General features: G+C 45.6%; 1 protein-coding gene across 1 annotated transcript in view; it reads right to left on the bottom strand.

Annotated features, from left to right (window-relative positions):
* LOC147701257 (IgGFc-binding protein-like) overlaps window positions 1–21,373 on the bottom strand; it is a 388,685-nt gene that overhangs the window by 90,624 nt on the left and 276,688 nt on the right. Inside the window, exons 21-22 of the mRNA XM_086930000.1 lie at window positions 9,099–9,678; window positions 4,013–4,212 (exon numbers count right to left, since the gene is read on the bottom strand). Of these exons, the coding sequence (XP_086786126.1) occupies window positions 4,013–4,212; window positions 9,099–9,678 (780 nt within the window). The remainder of the gene's footprint in view (window positions 1–4,012; window positions 4,213–9,098; window positions 9,679–21,373) is intronic.

Below are 21,373 nucleotides of genomic sequence, written 5' to 3'. Positions count from 1 at the left end.
CCCACCGCCATCCTAATTTGGCTGTGGGTAAAATGCCCAGTGTTGGCGGAAGGACCGCTCCGCCGTCCCGGTGGTGGCGGTCATTCTGCCATCATAATGGCCCTCAAGGTTTTTTGCAGGGATGTGTGTGTGCACTAAACAGCAGGAGGCGTTGACAGGAACTGCTGGGACAGGGGTTTCTTCCAGTGCTTTACAAATGTGCACCTGCTTGGCAGTTATTTATGAATGTGGCGGAGGGTTCCTCCGTCACGGAGATGGAATAATTTACTCCATTCCCATGGTCAAACGGGAATGGAGTCCACGAAAATATAAATGAGGCCCTTAGTTCGTTGTAGTGGTACAGGTGAGCACGAACATTATTATTATTGAGGAACATAGTACAGGGGCCACACTCAAGGAGTTGGGGCTGTTATGCACCAGTAGCTGCAAACACTGGGACATCGGGAACATTACAAAGTCCTAGGATACTGTACGTGTTTGTACACCACTGGTCCTCGCTCAAAACCAGGAAACAAATGCTTGAATGATGGAGAGAACTCTGCCTCACTGAATGATCATGGCATTTACAGAGCATTCTAGATTTGATTATTTTGCCCATTTAGCAAGAAAAAAACAAAAAACGATGCAAGTGAATGAGAGAGGAGGCGGCATTAATAGGCATTAACATGAACCACATGACTTGAGTGATGCAACAATCATTCTAAACATCAGAGGTGGCAACTACCTGCAAATACTAAAGCCCATAGGCTATTGCTTCTGAAACATCTTGATAAAGTAATGAGTATACCAGTGTGGTTATAATTGCTCCACCAACGACTCTCCCAGGCTTCTTCAACCATAATGGTCTTTTTGGTTGTAAATAAGGAGCTCAAGCTGTTACATAGGGTTTTTTGTGCCTGTCAAATGGAAGAGAAGCACAATTTGGACTGGTTCACGTTTTGCGCTTGGTCCTACGGGTGATGACCTATGAAAATGTATTAATAACCCAGATTTAAGCAATGTGCAGAACACTTCAGATAAAAACAACAGAAATGTAACATAAACATGGCGACCCAGCACCTGTTCTATATAGGTCTTTTTAGGGTCTCATTTGAGTTTACGGGTGAGATATTCCATCACCAACATGGCAAATATTCTGTGCGCCATTTTAGAAGTGCATTATAGTCAATGCACTGCACATAACAGCAGACAGAACCTTGGTCCTTACAGTGTTGCAGATGGGATACCTCATATCAAACATGGCAGATGTCCCCTCCATAATCCAACAAATGTATTATAGCCTATGATGCTTGTTATGCGGCGGACGGGACATCAGTCACGTTTAACAGAGTATCCTGTCTGCCAAGCTCTAAATGTAAATGTACAGGAATTTATATACTGCAAATCACCGAGCGGTTTCTAAGCGCTTGCTTAGGGAACCCATCCTGGTATTCCCCTGTGAGATAACCCCGGCAGGGTATCCGCAAGGTGAAAGCCAGGCATCCCGCCGCGAGGGGCCGTTGTTGTGGAGATTAAGCAAGCTATTGCCCAGAGTCGTAGAGTGTGAGCCCATGAATCGAGTAGGCACCGGAGCGAGAATTGTCGAGTCCATGGACATTTTATTTTTTAGGACTCACGACCCCGCCGAGCCAGGAATTGAACCCTGGTCCCGGGCTGACCTCTGCTTCCAGGTCTGCCTCCTCTACCCAGTGAGCCACACTTCTCAACATAAGGCCTAAGGCCTAAATAAGGCCCTTAGTTTTGATTTATACCTCCATGAGAAGAAACTCCATTGGAACAAAGTCTACTTGGCACACTTACATTGCCACAGAGAAGAACTGACCACAAGTTCCTTAACAGAGCAAGGGAGCTTGTGTTTCCAGTGGAGAAGTGTGGCTCAATGGTTAGAGCGGCAGACCCTGATGCAGAGGTCTAGCCCGGGACCAGGGCTCAATTCCCCGCCTTGGCAGGTCTTTGGCTTAAAATTCCACGGACCTGATAATTCTCACCTCAGTGCCTATTCCAATCATGGAGTCCCACTCTGCAACTCTGGGCAATAACTTGCTTAATCTCCACAACGGCCCTCACAACGCTAAGGATGCCTGGCCTCCACCTTGGGGGTGCCCAGGAGTGGACGCCTCACAGGGAAAGCCAGGATGGGTTCCACAGTGGTATTCGTACAAGCGCCTTGAGACCCTTGCAGGTGAGCAGTGCGCTATACAAGTATCAATTTACATTTTACATTTTTCCAGGCTGTGCTTCAAGATCTTGATGAACACAGAGTCTGGTGCATGACTCCTGTTCATGCCAGTTCTCCTTCTCTTTATACTGTAATCTGCATGCAGCTGTAACAGGCTGGGGCTGTGATTCCCTCTATCGTTCAAAGGGCATACATTGGCCCCATCCTTTTGCATGCACCGCTGGGAAAAGTGTGGAGATGGCCTGCTTGTTACACTGTAACATGCAGGAAGAGCAGAGTAATGGTGTCAAGGAAGCAGGCTCAGGGTCTCATTAAGAGCGCTCCATAAACGCTGATGGGGACAGTAATACTGCAGGTGAGAGTTTATCCCCCTCAGTCTTGTCTTTGTGAAATGAACAGCTAGAAATAGGGTAAAACATGCAGGCAACTCACTCCCACCCAAATTAATCTTGACTGCGGTATTGGTAATTCATGGGGGGGAGAGTTTGCTAACAAGCCTTTCTTTGGCCTACTTGTAATTGTCTGTAGAAGTACGACCTGGATGACCTGCTTGAAAACGCAACAAAACCTGGGACAGACGGATAACAACACACCACTGTGTGCAAGGCTCCCACCTGCCATACCTCTGGTCATTGCTTTTTTTGAGCCAGTGGTTTCCATACTCAGCAACGGCAATTAAACAACACCAGCGTTTTTCGGGCACAAGTTGAGGACATTCAGTTGAGGAGATGAAGTGATTTGCCCAGAATCATAGGACGCTGAGCCCACGCAGAGACTCGAACTTGGGGGCTGATTAGGATGGCGGACGGATCGCCACCGCCATGCAGGTGGTGGCGAGCCGTCCGCCATCCGTGCCCATCCGCCACCTATTTCCCCCCGCCAGGGACCGTGGCGGATGGGAAGACCGTCCACCGCTTTTCCGCCGCGGTCGCCTTGTGACCACGGCGGAAAAGGTCTAATATGGTGGCGGTGTGTATCCGACACCGCCATCCATATTAGGATGTGCTGTGGGCAATGCCTTTCCGTGGTGGCAATGCTGCCACAAAAAGGCATACGTTCTTTGCTTTGGGGACCCGTTGCGGGCCCCCAGGGTGAAGGGGGGTGGGGGGTGCACATGGGGGTTACCTATGGTACCCCCCTGCGTTTCAAAATACAACTTGGCAAGTACCGCACTGTGCCTGTCATGTTATGCTTTGAAACGCACAACATGCATTTAAAAATGCTGGATGCACCCGCCACTGTGGCGGGTGCATCCTAATTCGAGGCAAGGGACCTCTGCCGCTGTGGCGGACGGACCCGTCCTCCGACAGGACGCCATCCTAATTGACCCCTTGGTTCTCCAGTTCCAAGTCAGCAGCTCTGACTGTTACGCCCCATCCTCTCCCCACTTTCATGGTTAGCTGTGGCTCTTTTTAGGCGACACTCACAGGAGAAGTGGGTGCCTCCTGACAATAGCCCCATCACTTATTTTTCTACAAATTAACCACTGTCTATGGTGCTTCACAGTACTAGACACAGAGCGTTTCCTGCCAGCAAGCGGGGTAGTATGGTTCTTGACTGCCTAGGCAGATGAGAAGGGGAGGATCTTCTCTGTCGTTGCTTTTAGGCATGCTTGTACATTCCGCATTTTAACTTTGAAATATTGGACAACTTTTTAGAGGCCACATCCCGATTTTAGACACCATGGTACACCGCATTTAGTCAACAGCAGTTTTGAAAGTAAACAAAGAACCTACCAAAGCTCTCACTTGCCAAGGGGTTTAGGAGATACCTTCTTGTTTGTGTGTGTGTGTATGTCATGTAGGTTAAATAATCACTGTAGTTGTTTCCTACCGGGTAGTATCTTCCATGTACATAGCAACCACATATGTCCATTGGCACGCACTGCTGTCCATCAAAAAGCAGGTCCCCATCACAATCACAGCCTTCCGCGCAGTCCGCTGGACAGTCCCACGGATCAACAAGTTTGAAGCAGCTGGAAGCACAGATGTTGGAGCAGATGTTGCAAGTGCTGTTTGCAGGACAGTCCATTGCTGGAAACAAAGAGCAGAATTATTTACTATAAATGCATACAGTCCCATTGGTGGTGGTAGGAGGGAGTCTTTGTTTGATGGACATTGTATAAGGTTAGCACAGAGATCAGCAGAATGGAGAAATATGTCACATAGAATCAGGGTTGTAGCAATAGATGAACTTGGAAGAATATGTTACAGACCTTAAAAAAATAAACAGCAAACCCCTTTTCATTACTGATAAAAAACATACACCTCTCACACGCATGCTCACATCAAACAAACAACGATCTTGCACACAATGTAGTGTTGACAGTAACTGTAGTAAGGCCATTGCTGGAAGTAATGGTGGTGATGTGGTAGTGGTAGTAGGGGTGATAATAGTCGTACTGGTGTAGATGGAGGGGATAGTGCTGTAGGTAGTGTTAGAGAAGGTGGTAGTTGTGGTGATGAGAGTGGTGATTTTGGTGGGGATAGTGGGTTGATGGCAGTAAATTTGGTCATAATGGCGGTGGTGGTCTCAGTAGAGGTATTGTTAAAGGCCGTGGTGGTACTATGGTGACAATGATGGTGGTGTTTGAGGTGGCAATAGTAATGGTGGCAGTATTTGTGGTTGTAATTAAAGTGATGGTGATGTGGAAAGGCTAGTGTAGTAGTGGTTGTGGTGGTAATGTTGAAGGTGCTAATAATGGGAGTGGTGGTAATGACATTGGTAGTGGTAATGGCGGATGTGGTTGTGGTAGTGGTAATGATGTTTATAACAGTGGTGATGCTAGTGGCAAGAATGATGGTGGTGCTAATGTAGAGATAATTGCAATAATGATGGTGGTGATGATAGCAGCATCGGTCGTGATGGTGCTTGTGGTAACTGTGGTGATGTAATTGTAAGGCTGGTAATAATGGTGGGGAAGGAAATGGCAGTTGGGCTGGTAATGGTGAGGCGACAATGCTAATGACAATAGTGGTGCTAATGGCAGAGATGATGTCATGTGGTTGTAATTCTGGAGATAACAATAGTGATTGTGGTGCTGGTAGAGGTAGTGGTCTTGGTTACAATAGTGGTGGTTGTAATGATGGTAATAGTAGTGCTGGTAGTAGAGGTGATAGTAATGATGTTGTCAGTAGTAGTGGTGGTAGTAATAATAATAATGGTGTTGGTAGTAGTAACTGTAATGGTAGTGTTAACGGTGGTGGTAATGTCATGTAATGGTGGCATTTAGGGTGCTGGTTGCTTTGGGTTCATGATTGGTGGTGTTGCTAATGGTGGGAGTGTTGATGGTACTAGTGCTGCTGGAAACTCTTTTGGTTGTCTAAAGGTGATAATGGTGTTGTGATGTTAGTAATGGTGGTCTTTATTGTGGTAGTCAAAGTAGTTCCGCTCATGGTGGTTTTGGTGATAGAAGTGGACTGTTTCACACCGTTTTCACAGACTCTAATGCTTTGGAATTTGGAGAGGCTGCAGCACCTGCCTTTGTGGTGCACCAAACTATGGAGGAAGATCAGGGACTTGATGGCTGAGGATGACCTGCTGTAGACCCTGAAGTGGTGACTGAAGCTGGAAGTGGACAGCATATTGATCCCAAGCAGTACTGTGAAACAAGATGGATGCTGATTCCCAATGGATTGTTAGGGAGTTCCTTTACCAAAGATGGTCAATGCTGGTCCTCACATTGGCTCAGTAGCCATCTTACATGACTGGATTGACTCCACAATCAAACAGAGTTTGCTGACTCCAGCAGTATAATAACCAGTGCTGTAGTTAATCCATAATTTCTAGCTTAAGCTTTGTGGATGCTCTTTACCACGTTCTGCCTCCACCCAACAGCCATAAGCAATACTGTGAGCTCATTGAAAATGTTAACTCTGTGCAAAGCAATGGCTGAAGTGGGATGAAATAAAAGCTCTCAAAACAAAGGCAGACAAAAAAAGTCATTTTCCCAATGCCAGTTACAAATCTATTGGCCTATCAATTGCTAGCCTATAATCGCAGGACATGGTTGACACAATCCCTTGTATGTGAATGCTTTGATTTTTCTTGCTCACATAAACTCTGCCGGAAAGCTGCAGCTTTTTCTAGTGAGACCCACATTTAGAAACTTTATTAATTATTTATATATAGGTATTGTCACCCCCAAACTTTTTGCCTTCCTCAGAACCTGCTCAGGCTCGCCTGGAATCCCTGCACGGTTGAAATATTTAGGAGATAAAATATATCATAATCACCAAGACCTATTGGAAGGTAATGTTGGGGCAGCTATTGGAACACTTCAAACTATTATAATCTTTTGGACTACTTTCCCAATATGTGTGCCTGGTAGAATAGCTGTGGCTAAGATGGTGGTGCTCCTGAGACTCCTTTATTTTTGCTCTAAGCTGCCACTGTTGGTGCCTCACCAGCCTGGACCTGGAATCCCTACTATTGGAACTCATCTCGAGTACAGGTAGACATAGGGTGGCGCTAACTAAATTGGAGTGCCCTGTTGCGGAAGGTGGGTTGCCTGCTCCAGACTTAGAGTCCTATTCCTTGGCAGCACCACTACAATGGTTCAATCAGTGAATTTAGTATAGGAAGAATCTTGAAGGGGGTTCTGTGGTTTGTCGCCAGACTTGTGGGACTTATTGCAGGTCCTGTTGGTTCCTCGGCAGCGTCATCGTGCTGTTTCTCTAGAGCTCTTGGTGATATAACAGTGATGATGACGTTGTCTACAGTGGACCCATGTCTCTGTGCCCTGCTAACTGGTCCTGCCACCAGGCATGGCTGGCATAGGTAACAGTGGTGGGGTGGGGCGTGGGGGGAAAGTCGACAAGCAACTGGATAGGGAAAGTAAAATAAATCAATAAAATCACATACCTTGCACTCGCCGCATCGCCAACTCGGTGATGCGCTGAGTGCAATGTAATTGTTTTATTTTTATTTTACTTACCCTATGCCATCATGTGTCGACTTCCACCCACCTCGCCCGCTCCATCGCCCCACCTACGCCTACCTGCCACTGAGGTGATTGATGATAGTGGCACATGAGGGAGCATTGGCGGGGTATATCGGGGTGGACTGCCAATGGGATAAATTCAATAGGTGATCTGTATTGGGATGGTAAATTGCACATATTGAAGAATTGTTGGAAGAATTCGCTATTCCTGGTGGCCAATGTTTGTTGAACAGAACAGTGGTTGGCACTTTTAGGAATCGCTAGGAAAACGGAGACTCTAAAACTGCAACGCGACAAGTCTGTCAGTTGCTCTGTACAACAACGAGTCGGGTAAAAGCAGTAACAAGCAGATAGATAGCTATACGTAATAGCATCCTAACTACCCTCACGGACTTCAGAGGGAAATGGGAGACAGACTTAGAGGGTCAGATTTCTGATACAGACTATGACTAGATCTTAGCACACATGCCCGCTGTCTCTAATGATGGCGAATTAATAAACTTTTGTTTTCTGCACAGAGCTTACCATATACCTGGTAAGATCAATATGTTCTATGCAACAGTTGCTTTGGTATGTCCAAGATGTGGGGAGCTCGGGCAGAAATGTTCCATATGGCATAGTCCTGCCCCTTATTAGCACGGTTCTGGGAACCGGTAGTGGACTGTGTCAATGATTTCACTCTGCAAGGGTTATCCACGCCCAACAAAAGTGAAAAACTACCACTATATTTATAGCTCGGGCATTGATACTAGCAAAACAACAATTGGCAATGGATTGGAAAGTTGCTGGAGGACCACAACTGACAACTTAATGGCGAGATGAGCTGGTGACATGAGGGTGCTGTATTTTTCAGGAATTGAAGAGAGGGTGTGGAGCAATTGAAAGGGCTAGAGCATGGGAGCATCTAGTAGATAGTCTGTTGGTCCCAGACATTGACTTACATACACCTAAGAGCTCCCTTCTTTGACTGGATAATTCAGGAGAAGGAACCAACTGACTTTGGGTGGGATGCCTTTAGTGGGATTTGGAGTTACAGAACTCAAAATTGTACTGCCCTTTTTGGAGACTTTAAGGAGTGGAGGCAATTGGCCTTGCATGGAATGCCTTGGCTGGGATTTGGAGTTTTAGTATTGGACTCAAAATATGTCTGGCCATTACGGAACTCTATATACATCAGCTTAGTAAGGGGTAGCTGAAGATGGGGGTGTTGGGTGTTGATGTTTTTGTTAGCTGCTAGCTAAAGAGGTCAAATGGCAAGTTATCACAGTGCATAGACCACTGGCTGATTCGTATGTACTATGTCCTAACAGCTATTGTTTTCTGTTATAGAAAAACTATAAAATGTTGTTTAAAATAGGTTAAGCCAAACTGCTCTGTGCAAAGCAACCAGAGGATTTAGCACAGGTTAATTTGGTGTTTGCTTGTGTTTCACCCTGACAGAGATCGTGGTTGATGCTTGAGTAGGGTTTCACCCCCTCCTCCAGTCACCCAATTTCCAACAGTAGGCTCCAGGTTTTGCAGGACTACTGAGTGCATGGTCTAGTAGAGAGGGGGAAACTAACTCCACAACTGTTTGGTAGACTTTCTTATGTAGTTTCTGTAAGCTTATGGATAAACAGTTACCGTCACATGATAAGCACTGCATTAGCAAATGGTGACGAAAATACATGACAGAGGAGGAGAGTGTGGTAGTAGCATATCTTTGTAAGAATACTGTCTGTCAAAAAATATTGTGTCCTAAAGATGATCTAGAAAAATATAGCCTCCATGAAATAAATATAAGAAAATCTACACCCTACGGCTCGATATTTTCCTAACCTATATTTAGGATACATTATTTATGTAAAGCGATATTTCTGTGTATTATATTCTGACATACAACTGAGGAGGAGTAGCTGAAAACAGGGGATGAGTCTCAGTGCTCAAAGGGTGAATAATATGTTGCTTTGGATTCAGCCTTAGAAGTTCTATACTCACGACAGAAGGAGTCGCTCCTCCAGGACCCGATGGTCACCCCAGCAGCCTGGCAGTCTGCCACGTAGCTCTGAATGTTGCGACACAGAATTATCCTGTCTCCATTGCCAGCACACAGGTCATACACACAGTTTTCAAAGTAGGCATCTGGCTTTATGGTGCTGTGGCAGTCACTTAGTGGCCCTCCCACATCTGTGAGGAAGCCACAGTACTCTTTGTTTCTACAGACCTCCTTCTTGTCTTCACTGCAGGTGAAGCAGGGGTTTTCAGGTGATCCACAGGTGACCGGGTTACAAGTCTCATCTGTCTGCACTGCCCAGGCTGTCGCAAAAGCATTGACATCCGTGGTCAGCTGGCCATCTGGAAGGGTGAACTCGTCTGTGTTGTCCCCATTATAGTTCCCGCACAGACCACACACCTCGCCCTTGTAGCTCCCTGGCACAGTGACTTTGACATGGTGTTGCCAGTCATACTGTACGGCCATGAGAAAGTCTGTCTGTATCCTGCAAGCCACGCCATGCTGAAAGGCTCTGACTTTTCCATCCATCAGGCTGACGGGGAGCCTGTGTATCACTTCATCCACCTAAAATGGAAGCATCAGCAGAAGCATATTTAGCAAGAGATAAGCATTAAACATCTTAGGATTTATATTGCTCATGAATGTAAATAAACATAAACATGCTCTGAACTGTAAGCCTGAGACACAAGGAATAAGGCAATAGGAGCATAAAAGGCTGACATTAACATGGCTAGAGAAACATATGTAGTGACTACGAGATAGATGTATGCAAAGTTCCAGATGTGGATCATCCACGGGTGTGCTAATTTTGGTACAGATTCATGGTTGAGTCAGAAATTAGAAGAGAAAGCTGTCTCTGATTAATGTTTTCGTTGAATGTAGATCTTTTTTATCTTTTTCAATTTTATATATCTACCTTTAATCGATCTAGGAATTTGATTGGCTGACAGCACAATGTCTAATGTACGTTGTTCTGCAGATGCTGTTGCTGGTCCTTTACCTTTCCTATGTGTATACTTTTCATTTTTATCTCTATTATGACAAATTGACATTTGTTTGTGTTGACTACCTCTTCCACTGTTATTCTCCTATTGTAAAGCGCTCTGATACCCTCGAGGGGTCACGTTCGCGCTATAAAAGACTTTATAAATAAAATAAAATGAACATTGACTGTTATCCCCTCTACCGAAAAATCAATCACACAAGATATTATGGGATTTATATTTTGGCGGGCGCGATATCCGTCGCCGTTCTGAAGGAGTAACCCGTCTGCCGAAATCTAAATCAAGTCCTAAGGGTGTCAACCACAAACATAGAGGGACCTTTGAAAATTGATGTTGTGAAGCGAACTCTGTAGGCAGATGGGCTGGGCATAGGGTATGACCAAAGCAACTTTGCAACCAAAGGACAGGCCCTTTAATCTGCTTTCTGCTTCCCATAATCCACTGCACACAGGCGAGTCCAGGCACCTCACCGAATCCCTACTGTGCCATCCCGGCACGCACAGCACAGCAGGTTCTGTCCAATCGGGGCCTGAGTGGAAGGCCTGACTTCGGCTGGGCTCTGTGCTGAACTGCTGCTGCAGGGTGTCTGAGGGCTTTGTACTGTGTGTTATGGGCTTACAGAAATGGTGCACAGATCGGATCCTGATTTAGAGGGCACGTGCCCCCCCCCTCTTTTGAATGTCTGTAGCTACAGACATTGAGTTCTGTCCTTAGGTGGGCAAAAATTAGGGCCTTAATTCACCAGCTCCTCCTGTACATGTCCAAAGACCATTGTGTACTTACAGCCTGATTCATCAAGCCGAAAGCGGCTCGCAAAGGGCCAGATTCTCAGAATCTGGCCCTTTGCGAGTGCGATTTTTGCATTTGGGATTCATCATCCCAAATGCAAAAATCGCTATTTAGAAACTCGCAAGTTTGCGAGGAATAGCATTTAAGGAATCTCTATTAGAGATTCCTTAACCCCTTCGAGGCTAATGACGAGCTGGGCTCGTCATGGCGCTTACCTGCCGTGCGCGGATGACAAGGCCAGCTCGTCATAAAATAATGTAAAACAATAAAACCCAGCGCAGGACGGGAAAACGCCTAGCAGCCATGGGGTTAAATGCTATTCTTGAAACATTTTAAAATTGCGAAATCGCAAATTTCGGCCGCTATTTACCGCGAGGTCAAACCTCGTGGTAAATAGCGAAAACTTAGAAAAATGCTTTTAAAAGCATTTTTCTAAGTTGCGTGTTACACACACACATGTCCTTCGGACATGTGTGTGCGCAACACCTGTTGAAATGTGCATTTAAGGGGTGCTACAGGGTGTCCTTTGGACACCCCTGGCACCCTTCAAATCGCTATCTTATTTGCGATTAGCAAATTGCTAATCGCAAATAAGGAATACTCCCTATTCATTCCTATGGGCCTTTTGGCCCATAGGAATGAATGGGGAGTTATTCCTTATTTGCGATTAGCAATTTGCTAATCGCAAATAAGGAATCTGTAGGAATCGCATTTAATTTTGCGATTCCTACATGAATATCGTTTTGCGAGTCTGTAATAGCGATTCCTTATGAATCGCTATTTCAGACTCGCAAAACGGGTCTTTCATGAATCTGGCCGTATGTCCACATTTGGGTGCTGGGTCCAGGAGAGAGTCAAAGAACATGGTCTATCCTCAAGGCTCAAGGTCAAGGCTGATGCCTTTCACAGTAGGTCATATCATCTCTTGCCCCTACTCCAAATATGAAGATATGGGATTGTGGGCAGTGCATGGGCAACGAGTACATCTTGCATCAAAAGTCTCCTCTGCTTGGTAAAAGAACATGCAGAGTCGCTTAGGGCCACACAAATGGGCAGGGTGAATGTTATCATGACATAATCAATTGAAAAAATAATTGGTAAATGTAAGTCATGAATACACTCGATCATAAAAAATTAACCTTACGCGATTAACACCTCACTATTTCCCATAGAATCAGATTATTAGGGTTCAAAATTAAAGCCCTGAAATTCCTCAATAATGAAAAACAGTGCAAACCTGATCCTGTCGTGTGCACCTTATAACACCAGACAACACATCACTTATGACATAGCACAAATTCTGCTCCTTTTCCCCACTTCGTGCATCCCATTTCACATATCAGCTTTTCGCAAGGCCCCTACCCAACCCGAGAACATGGGGAATGGCCCACGTCCTCGATTAAGGCCAGTACCATTACACGCTCCAGGGTAATGTACTTAATTCCATTGTGATAATATCAAATGTGACTCATGTACTAATGTGTTTATTGCTGCATTTATTTCAAATAATGCGTGTAACAAAGTCACACTTATTTCCGCTGGCATTGCATACATGTGTAACTTGAGATTCAATACTGCAGACAGCATGAAAATAACCTATATCTGAGAGTGGTGAGAAATCGACTAATTTGCCACAATAGGGGTCTGCTTTGGAGATTGCAAAACAAACGGCAGTCACCGCCGCCACCTCCCCTGATATATGCAATAACATGGCTAATTTCTTCACCGACAAAATAAAGAAAATTTATGATACATTCCCCAATTCTCCCCAGATCTCTGTTACAATGGACCCTACCAGACCCTGTCTCTCTTCCTTCCCAACACGTGACCGTGAGAGCTTCCAAAACATTGGTAATAAAATCAAATCTGGCTCCCCTGCTGATCCCCTTAAACCTGAAACCTTTAGCAACGCTAGTGACCTGGTCACTGAACCCCTACGGAACATTATTAACTTGTCCCTCTCCTCAGCTAAAATACCCTCCAAGTGGAAGCAGGCATGGGTATCCCCTATCTTAAAAAAGCCCACCTTGGACCCAACCCTTCCTGAAAACTTCAGGCCTATTTCACTTCTTCCTTGGCCAGCCAAAATATTAGAGACACATGTCAATACCATACTTACCAATTTCCTTTTAACTAACACCATCTTGGACAACTCCCAACACGGGTTTAGAGCTGGACACAGCACTGAGACAGCTCTGCTCACGGTTACAGAGGACCTCCGTGCTATTCTTGACACCGGCGGAACGGCAGCACTGATCCTGCTGGATCTCAGTGCTGCCTTCAACACGGTGTCACACGAGGTCCTTCTGACTAGATTGGAGGAAATTGGAATCTCGGGAAATGCCCTGGGATGGTTCAGAGACTTCCTATCCAACAGATCCTTTAAAGTCTCCACCCCTCCTTACCTCTCTAAAGAACATAATATTGGACAGGGGGTGCCCCAGGGGTCAGCACTGAGCCCCACCCTGTTCAATGTTTATGTTCGGCCGCTAGCAGAGGTGGCCAAAAAGAATGGGCTGACACTAGTATCCTACGCAGACGACACCCAGTTGGTGGTAGCTCTCAATGATAACAACGGTCTGAAGGCCCATCATTTCAAACAGACCCTCACTAAGATCACCAACTGGATGACGACCAACTTCCTCCAACTCAATGCTGGGAAAACAGAGATACTGCTCCTGGGTAAAAACACAGAATCCTGGGGTGACAGCTGGTGGCCTGAAACTTTAGGCCAACCCCCTAAGCCCAAAGAATGTGTCAAAATTCTGGGAGTTTGGGTGGACTCGGCACTGAAATACACCCACCACACCAAAAAAGTGGCAGCCACCTGTTTTGGCATCCTGCGCAACCTAAGACCCATCCTGAAGTTTTTTGATTGCCACACACACCAGCTAATTGTCTAAGCTACCATCCTTTCTAGGCTGGATTACGCGAGTTCCCTCTTGCTAGGTGCCAACCTAGCAGAGATTACTAGATTTCAGAGAGTGCAGAATGCTGCCGCCAGGGCTCTGGTTGGCCTTCCCCGCCTCTCCTCAGTGGCTGGAGTCCTGAAGAAGCTACATTGGCTCCCGGTGGGCAAGAGGATTCAGTTCAAGGCACTCTGTCTGGCCTTCAAAATCCTTAAAACCGCCTCCCCCCCTATGCTATGCCCCCTCCTGACAAGAGTACATTCCCAGGAGGTCACTTCGTTCAGAAGGACAACATCTTGCGGTCATTCCCCGCACTAAACTAGCCAGGATGGGCGGCCGAGCCTTCAGCCTGCTGGCCGCCAAACTCTGGAACAGCCTACCGGAAACCATCCGTGGCATGCAGGACCTTCTGGCCTTCAGGAAAGCCATCAAAACTCACCTCTTTCAATGACCTTTCTCTTTTCCCTCTTCTGTGTCCTTCCCTTCTGCCTCCAGTCTTCCATACAGCGCCGGGACACCCCTTGGCTGGGGCAGCTGAGCGCTATACAAATCCCCATAACATAACATAACATTGTTTCAGAAATTCCCTTGCATGTTGGCAGGTGGCATAATGCTCTGCACAAGCTCCATCCCACCCCGAAAGTGACATTGGAACCACAAACTAACCACCACTTCATCATTTAAAATCAGTTTCTTTCTATCTGCCCATGTCGTCAGACACGTAGGTCTTAGGAATGGCCAGAAGGTGCGGTTGGTGAGGAATCTGCACTTAATGAGAGTTTCCATCAGAGAGAGCAAAGGTAAATAACGTTTGCTTCTGATGTAGACTTCGAAGCACAGATTCCTCACCTTGTGAATAGATACCATAGCAATACCTTTCCAGGTAATGTGACTGTGGAATGGCTCAAAGCAGCAAATACAGCCTGATCGAAAGTGCAAAATGCCCCTTCCACTGGACCTAGCTATCCAGACAGTAGTGCTTCATGAGCCTATGAACTGACGCCCATGTCGCAGCCTGGCAGACGTTCAAAGGTCTTCAACGCGCTAGTGCAGTGGAAGCAGTCTTGGCTCTGGTGGTATGAGCCCACAGTCCTTCCAGATGCTGTTTCTTGGCCAGACTGTAGTCGATCTTTATGCAAAGAACAATCCACATGGAAGTGGTCTGTTTCTGCACACCTCTTCTTCTCTTTGCCCCAGAGAAACTCACAAAGAGCTGGCTCTTCGCCTGGTGGTCTTTTTTGCAATCTATGTAGAAGTTCAGAGCTTTTTTGGAGATTCTTTTCCTCCTTAAATGGATGAAGAGGAGCAAAGATTATCAGCAAGTGCCTTGGTACTTAGCTCCAATTGTGTCCAGATAGTAGGTGGTGTACAGCTATTGGACAAAGAGGGCATGCAACTTACTCATGTGATGAGCTAACACTATCGGAATGAAGATCACGGTCTTCAGTGTGAGCAACCTCAGGAGGCAACTGTTCCCATGCTCGAATTGAGTGGACATTAAGAATATAAGCACCAGACTCACAAAGGGTTTTGGAGAGAACATATTAACTAGCCCTTTCAAAAACAGCGTCACAAAAGATAACTTAAACAAAGATCGCTGATCGGGTAACTGTAGAAAGGCTGATAAATCTGATACATTCCCATTAAGCTTGATTCAGCCTTGCTGGTCTAGAGATAAGGAAAACAGACCAACATCAGAATCTGGGCTTGTCAAAGTTGGTGAGTAGAACACCAAATAACAAACTTCTCTTAGCATCTCGTGAACATGGTTTTGATGGAGGGGCACCTGACTGCCAGAATAAAATATACCACCTCAGAGGAAGGTCAAAAGAAGTCAACTGTTGCATCTCTCTCTTTAAGCATGGAGTTGAAAGTTGTACAGGGCCAGGTGCAGTACCCTGCCTTGCTGTTGCGACAGGAGATTCTCCTGAAAAGGAAGATTGGAGGACAGATATTCATAGCCAGAAATTCTGAGTACCACACTCTCCTGCCCAAGCCAGATGACTTTGGCCAAGTTGTTCCTGATCTTCTTTAAAACTCTGGGCAGGAGAGGTATAGGTAGAAAGGCATACAGCGGTCCCCAGCTCCAGTCCACGTGAATGGCACTTTCCAGGAAGAATTGCCTTAGGAACGCCCAAAAGTCTTGATTCTGCACGTTCTCAGCGGTGGCGAAACATCAAGACAGAGATATCTCTATTGCTGGAAGATACTCTGTGCCACCTCGGAGTGTAGCCACCATTTGTGAACCACTAGACAATGCTGGCTGGGCTCACTAACCCTGGCGTTTTAAGATACTTACATGTGTTGAACGTTCAGGGAGATGCCCTTATAACTCAGCCAGTTCCAGATGTGTAAAGCCTCTTGGCACAGGACCCACAATCCCACCTACTTGTTTCAGTACTATATGGCGGTGGTACTGACTGTAAGATCCTGCACTCATTCAACTTGATGGATGGGAGGAAAACCTTTAGTGCCCAGCGAACCACCTGCATTCCCAGCAGGTTGATGTGGAGATGGGTTTCTGCCAGCGACCAAAGCCCTCTGATCTCCACCTATCCCAGATTCCCTCACTAAACCCATCAAAGATGAATTCATCCTGACCATTAGATCTGGGTTGGGTAGGTAGTGGGGTCTGCCAGTGGTCCAATTACGGTCTAGCAACCACTACTGCAGATCTTTGCTGTTGCCTCCGACAACTGAATGGAATCTGAGTAGTTCTCCTGGTGCTGTACCCAGTGCGACTTGGATCCACCTGCAGAGACTGCACGTGCCAACTGGCACTGTCTACCAGTAGGATGCAGGAGGGGAAGAGGCTGAGAAGCCTCAAAGCTGATCTCTCTGATATCCAAGTCGAAGTTGAAACATCAGTGACAAAGACAAAATATTCTGGAATTTTTGATCCAGAGGGAAGTCTTAAAACAGCACTGTGTCCAGGATGTCTTCAATAACAGGGAGTCGTGTGAAGTAGTCAGGTATGACTTCGGCATATTGATGGCAAATCTCAGTGACTCTAACAGGTTGACTGTCGTCTAGAGGTGGTTCATGGCTATTTGAGTCAAGCTTGCCTTTAGCAACCTCTCATTGAGTTATGGGAAGATTTGTATTCCCAACCTTCCAGATAGGCAGCAGCAGCCGCCATCGCTTTTGTGAACATCTAAGGGGAGCAGGTGAGGCCAAAGAGGAGCATGGTGAACTGAAAGTTCTCATGCTCTACCTGAAACCGCAGATAGCGTCTGCAGGATTGTATGACAGGGATGTGGAAAAAGACATCCTGCAATTCAAATGCCACTATCCAGTCGCCCGGATCCAGGGCAGACAGAACTTGGGCCAAAGAGGGCATCTTGAAGTTTTCTCTCTTGAGAAATATTCGCAGAGGCCAGAAGTCAAGAAAAGGGTGAAGTCCTCCATCTTTTTTGGCACCAGTAAGTAGCAGGAGTAGCATCCAGTCCTGACTTCTGATACTGGTATCCTTTCTATATGTCCCTTCTCCAAGAGAGTGTGAACTTCTGCAATACCTGGAAGTGAAGGGCAGGTCATAAAGCATTATACAACTTGAAATAGCCATCAGCCTGTTGTGTTTCTTTGTAATCTGCCAGAGGGATCTGCAAGAACAGCAACATTTTGTATGGCCTTTTCGAAGGTCTGAGGCATCACTAGTGAACATAGGAACCAGGGCTGGATTGGGAGTAATGCAGGAGGTAGTTCTGCGATACCCAACCAAGATCTGGAGGTACCTTAAAATCCTTGCAATATCTCCTGACAAGAGTGGTACGAAAAGGGGAGCTGTGATGTGACTTATGTTTCTTCTTTTTTGTCTTGCCCGAAGATTTGGAGTAGGATTAAGATCTCTCTGCGGAGCAGCCTCGGGACAGAGAATGCGCCCACTCCCTCTCTTAAATTCGGTTCAGGCCTTTTGAGTTTCTAATGGTACTTGGTGGAATATAGTTTGGCCTCATGTTCCCAAATGGCCTTCGCGTTGATCTGAGTGCATTTGTTGCACTACTTCGATTTATGAAAGGAGCTGAGACACCAGAGACAAACCATATGCAGGTCTGTAACTGACATCATTTTCAATGTTGACATAGTTTGATACCTGTTATTTACGTGGTAGACATGGCCCTAGCGCACTGGTAAGATTGTGAGGAAAATGTTTTCCAGAAGTGAGGGAACGAGCTTTGCTACTCCATCGGAAGGTACAGAAAGACAGAAACTGACGTCGATACTCAGATGAGGTGGTTATACTGTGGCCACGATGTCACTTCAGGGGCAGGAAGAAGCCAACATGGAGCTACACAACACCACCAACCAGCGTGTACGGAGGCTCCTACTCTTTCACTTCACATCTGGTATCATTACTGACTCCTTCTGTAATAATATGTGAATGTGATTCATAACTGGGGTTTATAGTGGTCCACCACAAGTAACAGGTTCCTTTCTTGTTGGGTCCAAGCACAGGATTCAGTCATTCGAACCTGAGCGCAACCCCTGACAGCTAGGGCACAAAGGAGACACGTGTACCTTAGAGAAAGCGTTTAGAAATACCAGAACAGTTAAAAAGTCAAAAACACAACACAATACAAATCCCACTCTAATTTAAAAAAAGAATATATAATTAAAAAACACTTGAGAATTGGGTTTTAGCGGGAGCCAAGAGAAGTCCTCTCGCTGATAAAGATTTTTCTGTATGAACTTAGGGGCTCATTTACAAGCCCATTGCACTGCAGGTGCATCACGTTTTATGATGCTCCAGTGGCACAGAGTTCAGCCCCATATCTACGAGACTACGCAAAGCCTCTTTGCGTGGTTTTTCATGGTCTTGTACATATGGTGTAAGGCAACGCAGCGCAAGTTGCTGCGTTGCCTAAGACTTCAACAGGGAGGCATTGCATGGGCATTGTGGTGTGTGTTCCCATGCACCTGGGAATGTGTCAAAACTGTATGCATCCCCGGGCAAGCGTAACAAGGAGAAATATGTTTATTTCTCCTTGTTTGTTACTCTTTCTAGAAAGAGTAAACGCCTACATGGATTGCTATTGTACAGGAAGATGGACAAAAACAAATCTGCCAAAAATGCAGACACCATTGCACCATGGTCCAAGGGTACCTGCATTGGTGCTAGATACCAAATTGTGTACCGAGCTATCTGAAAGAACAGGAATTGCCCAATATCGCATGAAAACTGTGCATACCTGCCCTTTCGATTTGGCATAGGACAGTACTGCAAAAAGACTTGTGACACTGTCCTTATCCAATTAATTGTAAATGAGGCCTTTAGTCTCTTTTTTAGAGCACAGAATTCTTCACTGGGGCAAGTCTGATGGCTGGCATCTGGTGATGAGTTCTACGAGGCCCGATTCCTACTTGTCAAGGTCCTGTTGAACCGGAGTTGCAGCTGCTGAGAAGCTCAGATGGTAGAAACCTGCTTTCTTATCCCAGCAAGGTCATGCCTTATGCAGACAGAGTGGGATGGTTTGTCTCAGTCTTCCAGGGGTCATAGAGCTGAAAAAGTCCCAGCTATTTAGAGGTGATATGAGAAGTAAGTCCAGTTAGACTCAGCCATGGGTCCCAGGATCTCAGGAACAGCCTTTGGTGGGGTTATGACTCGCAGGGAAGAGGCACCAGCAAAGTCCAAGTCAGGTCAAATTGGGCTGTTTCTCTAAAATACTTCCTAAAGCATGTTGTGGACCAGAGGCTTACACATGAGGTCAGCTAACTGACCCTTGGAGTCCACTTCGTTGTCCTGGATACAAGTTGGAGCAGGTCCAGCACTCCATTTCTCCTCACATGTCTCAGAGCATCAGGTACAGTCCAGTCCCTCTGTTCGTCCACTGGTCTGGAGGTTTCCACAGGAGATGTCTTTAGGTGGCACATTTATTCCGGACAGTAGATAGCGGGTGGGGGGGACTCCTGGCTCCTGTGTAAACAACGAGGTCAGAGATCCTGGGGGTAACCCAACCCACATTTGCAGGAGCACCTGTTGGCCATTATGCAAACAATCCCACAGTGCACTTCACTCACTGCGGGTTGGCCAGAGTAATGAGCAGCCCCTCATCTGCGGTCACTCCAAACTCGTTCTGTCTCCAGCTTTTCCTCATTAAGTTTAGTGCTTGCCTCACTGGGAGGACAAAATAAGTCCCATGGTTTAGCCCAGCTGGTATCCCTGCCAGAAGAACAGAAACACCTTCCCATACTCAGGTCACTGTCCCTGCTCTGGGAGCAGTTTGCAAATCTCACCAGGGCTAATCACTCACTAGGCTACAGCTGCGGACATAATGCAAATTAGCCTCCAGAAGCTTCAGTTACGTTTCCTCATTAAGTATTAAAACTCCAACTTCACAGTTGAGTTCTGCTTTAAAAGTGAATATTAAAAATAGTTGTTCAATTATTTTTCTAGCCGGTCTCTACCCAGAAATAGGATATTTGATATGTCTTCCAAGATGTTCTGAATCGGCCAGCTAGCCTTCCCACACAAAAAATAGCTTTTGAGTTCTAGTTTCTATGTGTCCTACTTTTAAATATCGTGCACCCTGCTTTGTGGGTTTAAGGGCCTACATAAGGGTGAAATATTATTTAAAAGGAAGGTTTTTTTCTATTGAAAAGGGTTATTTTGAGAAGTCTAGCTGCATTTCTTTACCTGTAGCAGTGGTATCCCTGGACTTGTGTTTGCTGGTCCCATGAGTGGATGGCACAGTAGTGCTGTATTTTACAGGTGTAAGTGAAATTTAACTGTACAGGACAATGGATGCTTTTTGGGCAACATATAATATGCCCAATAGGAATGTTAAATATGGCAATTAGATTTTGGCTGTTTTCAAAATGTTTTAGGGGTCAAAGCACATGCAATGTGGCCTGGTTGTCAGTGTCCGAGTGCACATATTAAAAAAGCCAGAAGAATCAGTCCACAAACAATGGGGGTGGCCACCCGAAAAGAGGCACTTTCTCATACATGTTGCTTATGTTTAAGGTTTTTTGCTTGTCCCTTATACCCAAACAATTAACTTTCCTTATAGCATCCCATGAGTTCGAGCAATCTCAATTGTGCTACTATTCCTCGCTTCACCTGCATTAAAATGGATGACTGGTTGTTTTTATACCAGGCATCTCAAAAATTGAACACTCATCACCCCTCATTGATTTAACTCTTATCCTATCAAATCTTCAGAAACAACTGAAAACTGAGGTCTTTACCAGAACTGCTTAATCACCCCTAGTCTTTAGAGTATTGTTCTATCTCTATTGTCAGAACTGCTCATGGGGGCAACTGTTCTATAAAAATCAATATAATATAACATACCATTCATAGCACAATGCCAGGTGATCATTACTGGAAATTCTTGAAAAATATCTGAGTTCAACCACTTCCTGCTCTTTACATTATAGCAGTCTGATCATGAAAGCTGAAATGCTTTTTGTAATCAGGGCCAATTGTTAGTACTGCCTTGATTTCAGCAGTTCAAAAGTCTTTCGCTTGTACAGACAAAATATGATTTGTACCAAAACAAACCTTCGTTTCTCTTAACAGCCTGTATTTTGAGCTATTTAGTCGAACTTATTTAA

Source organism: Lissotriton vulgaris, chromosome 7, assembly GCF_964263255.1.
Source record: "Lissotriton vulgaris chromosome 7, aLisVul1.2, whole genome shotgun sequence".
In the NCBI taxonomy this organism is placed as follows: Eukaryota; Metazoa; Chordata; class Amphibia; order Caudata; family Salamandridae; genus Lissotriton; species Lissotriton vulgaris.
This window is presented reverse-complemented; position numbering and strand designations above follow the sequence as displayed.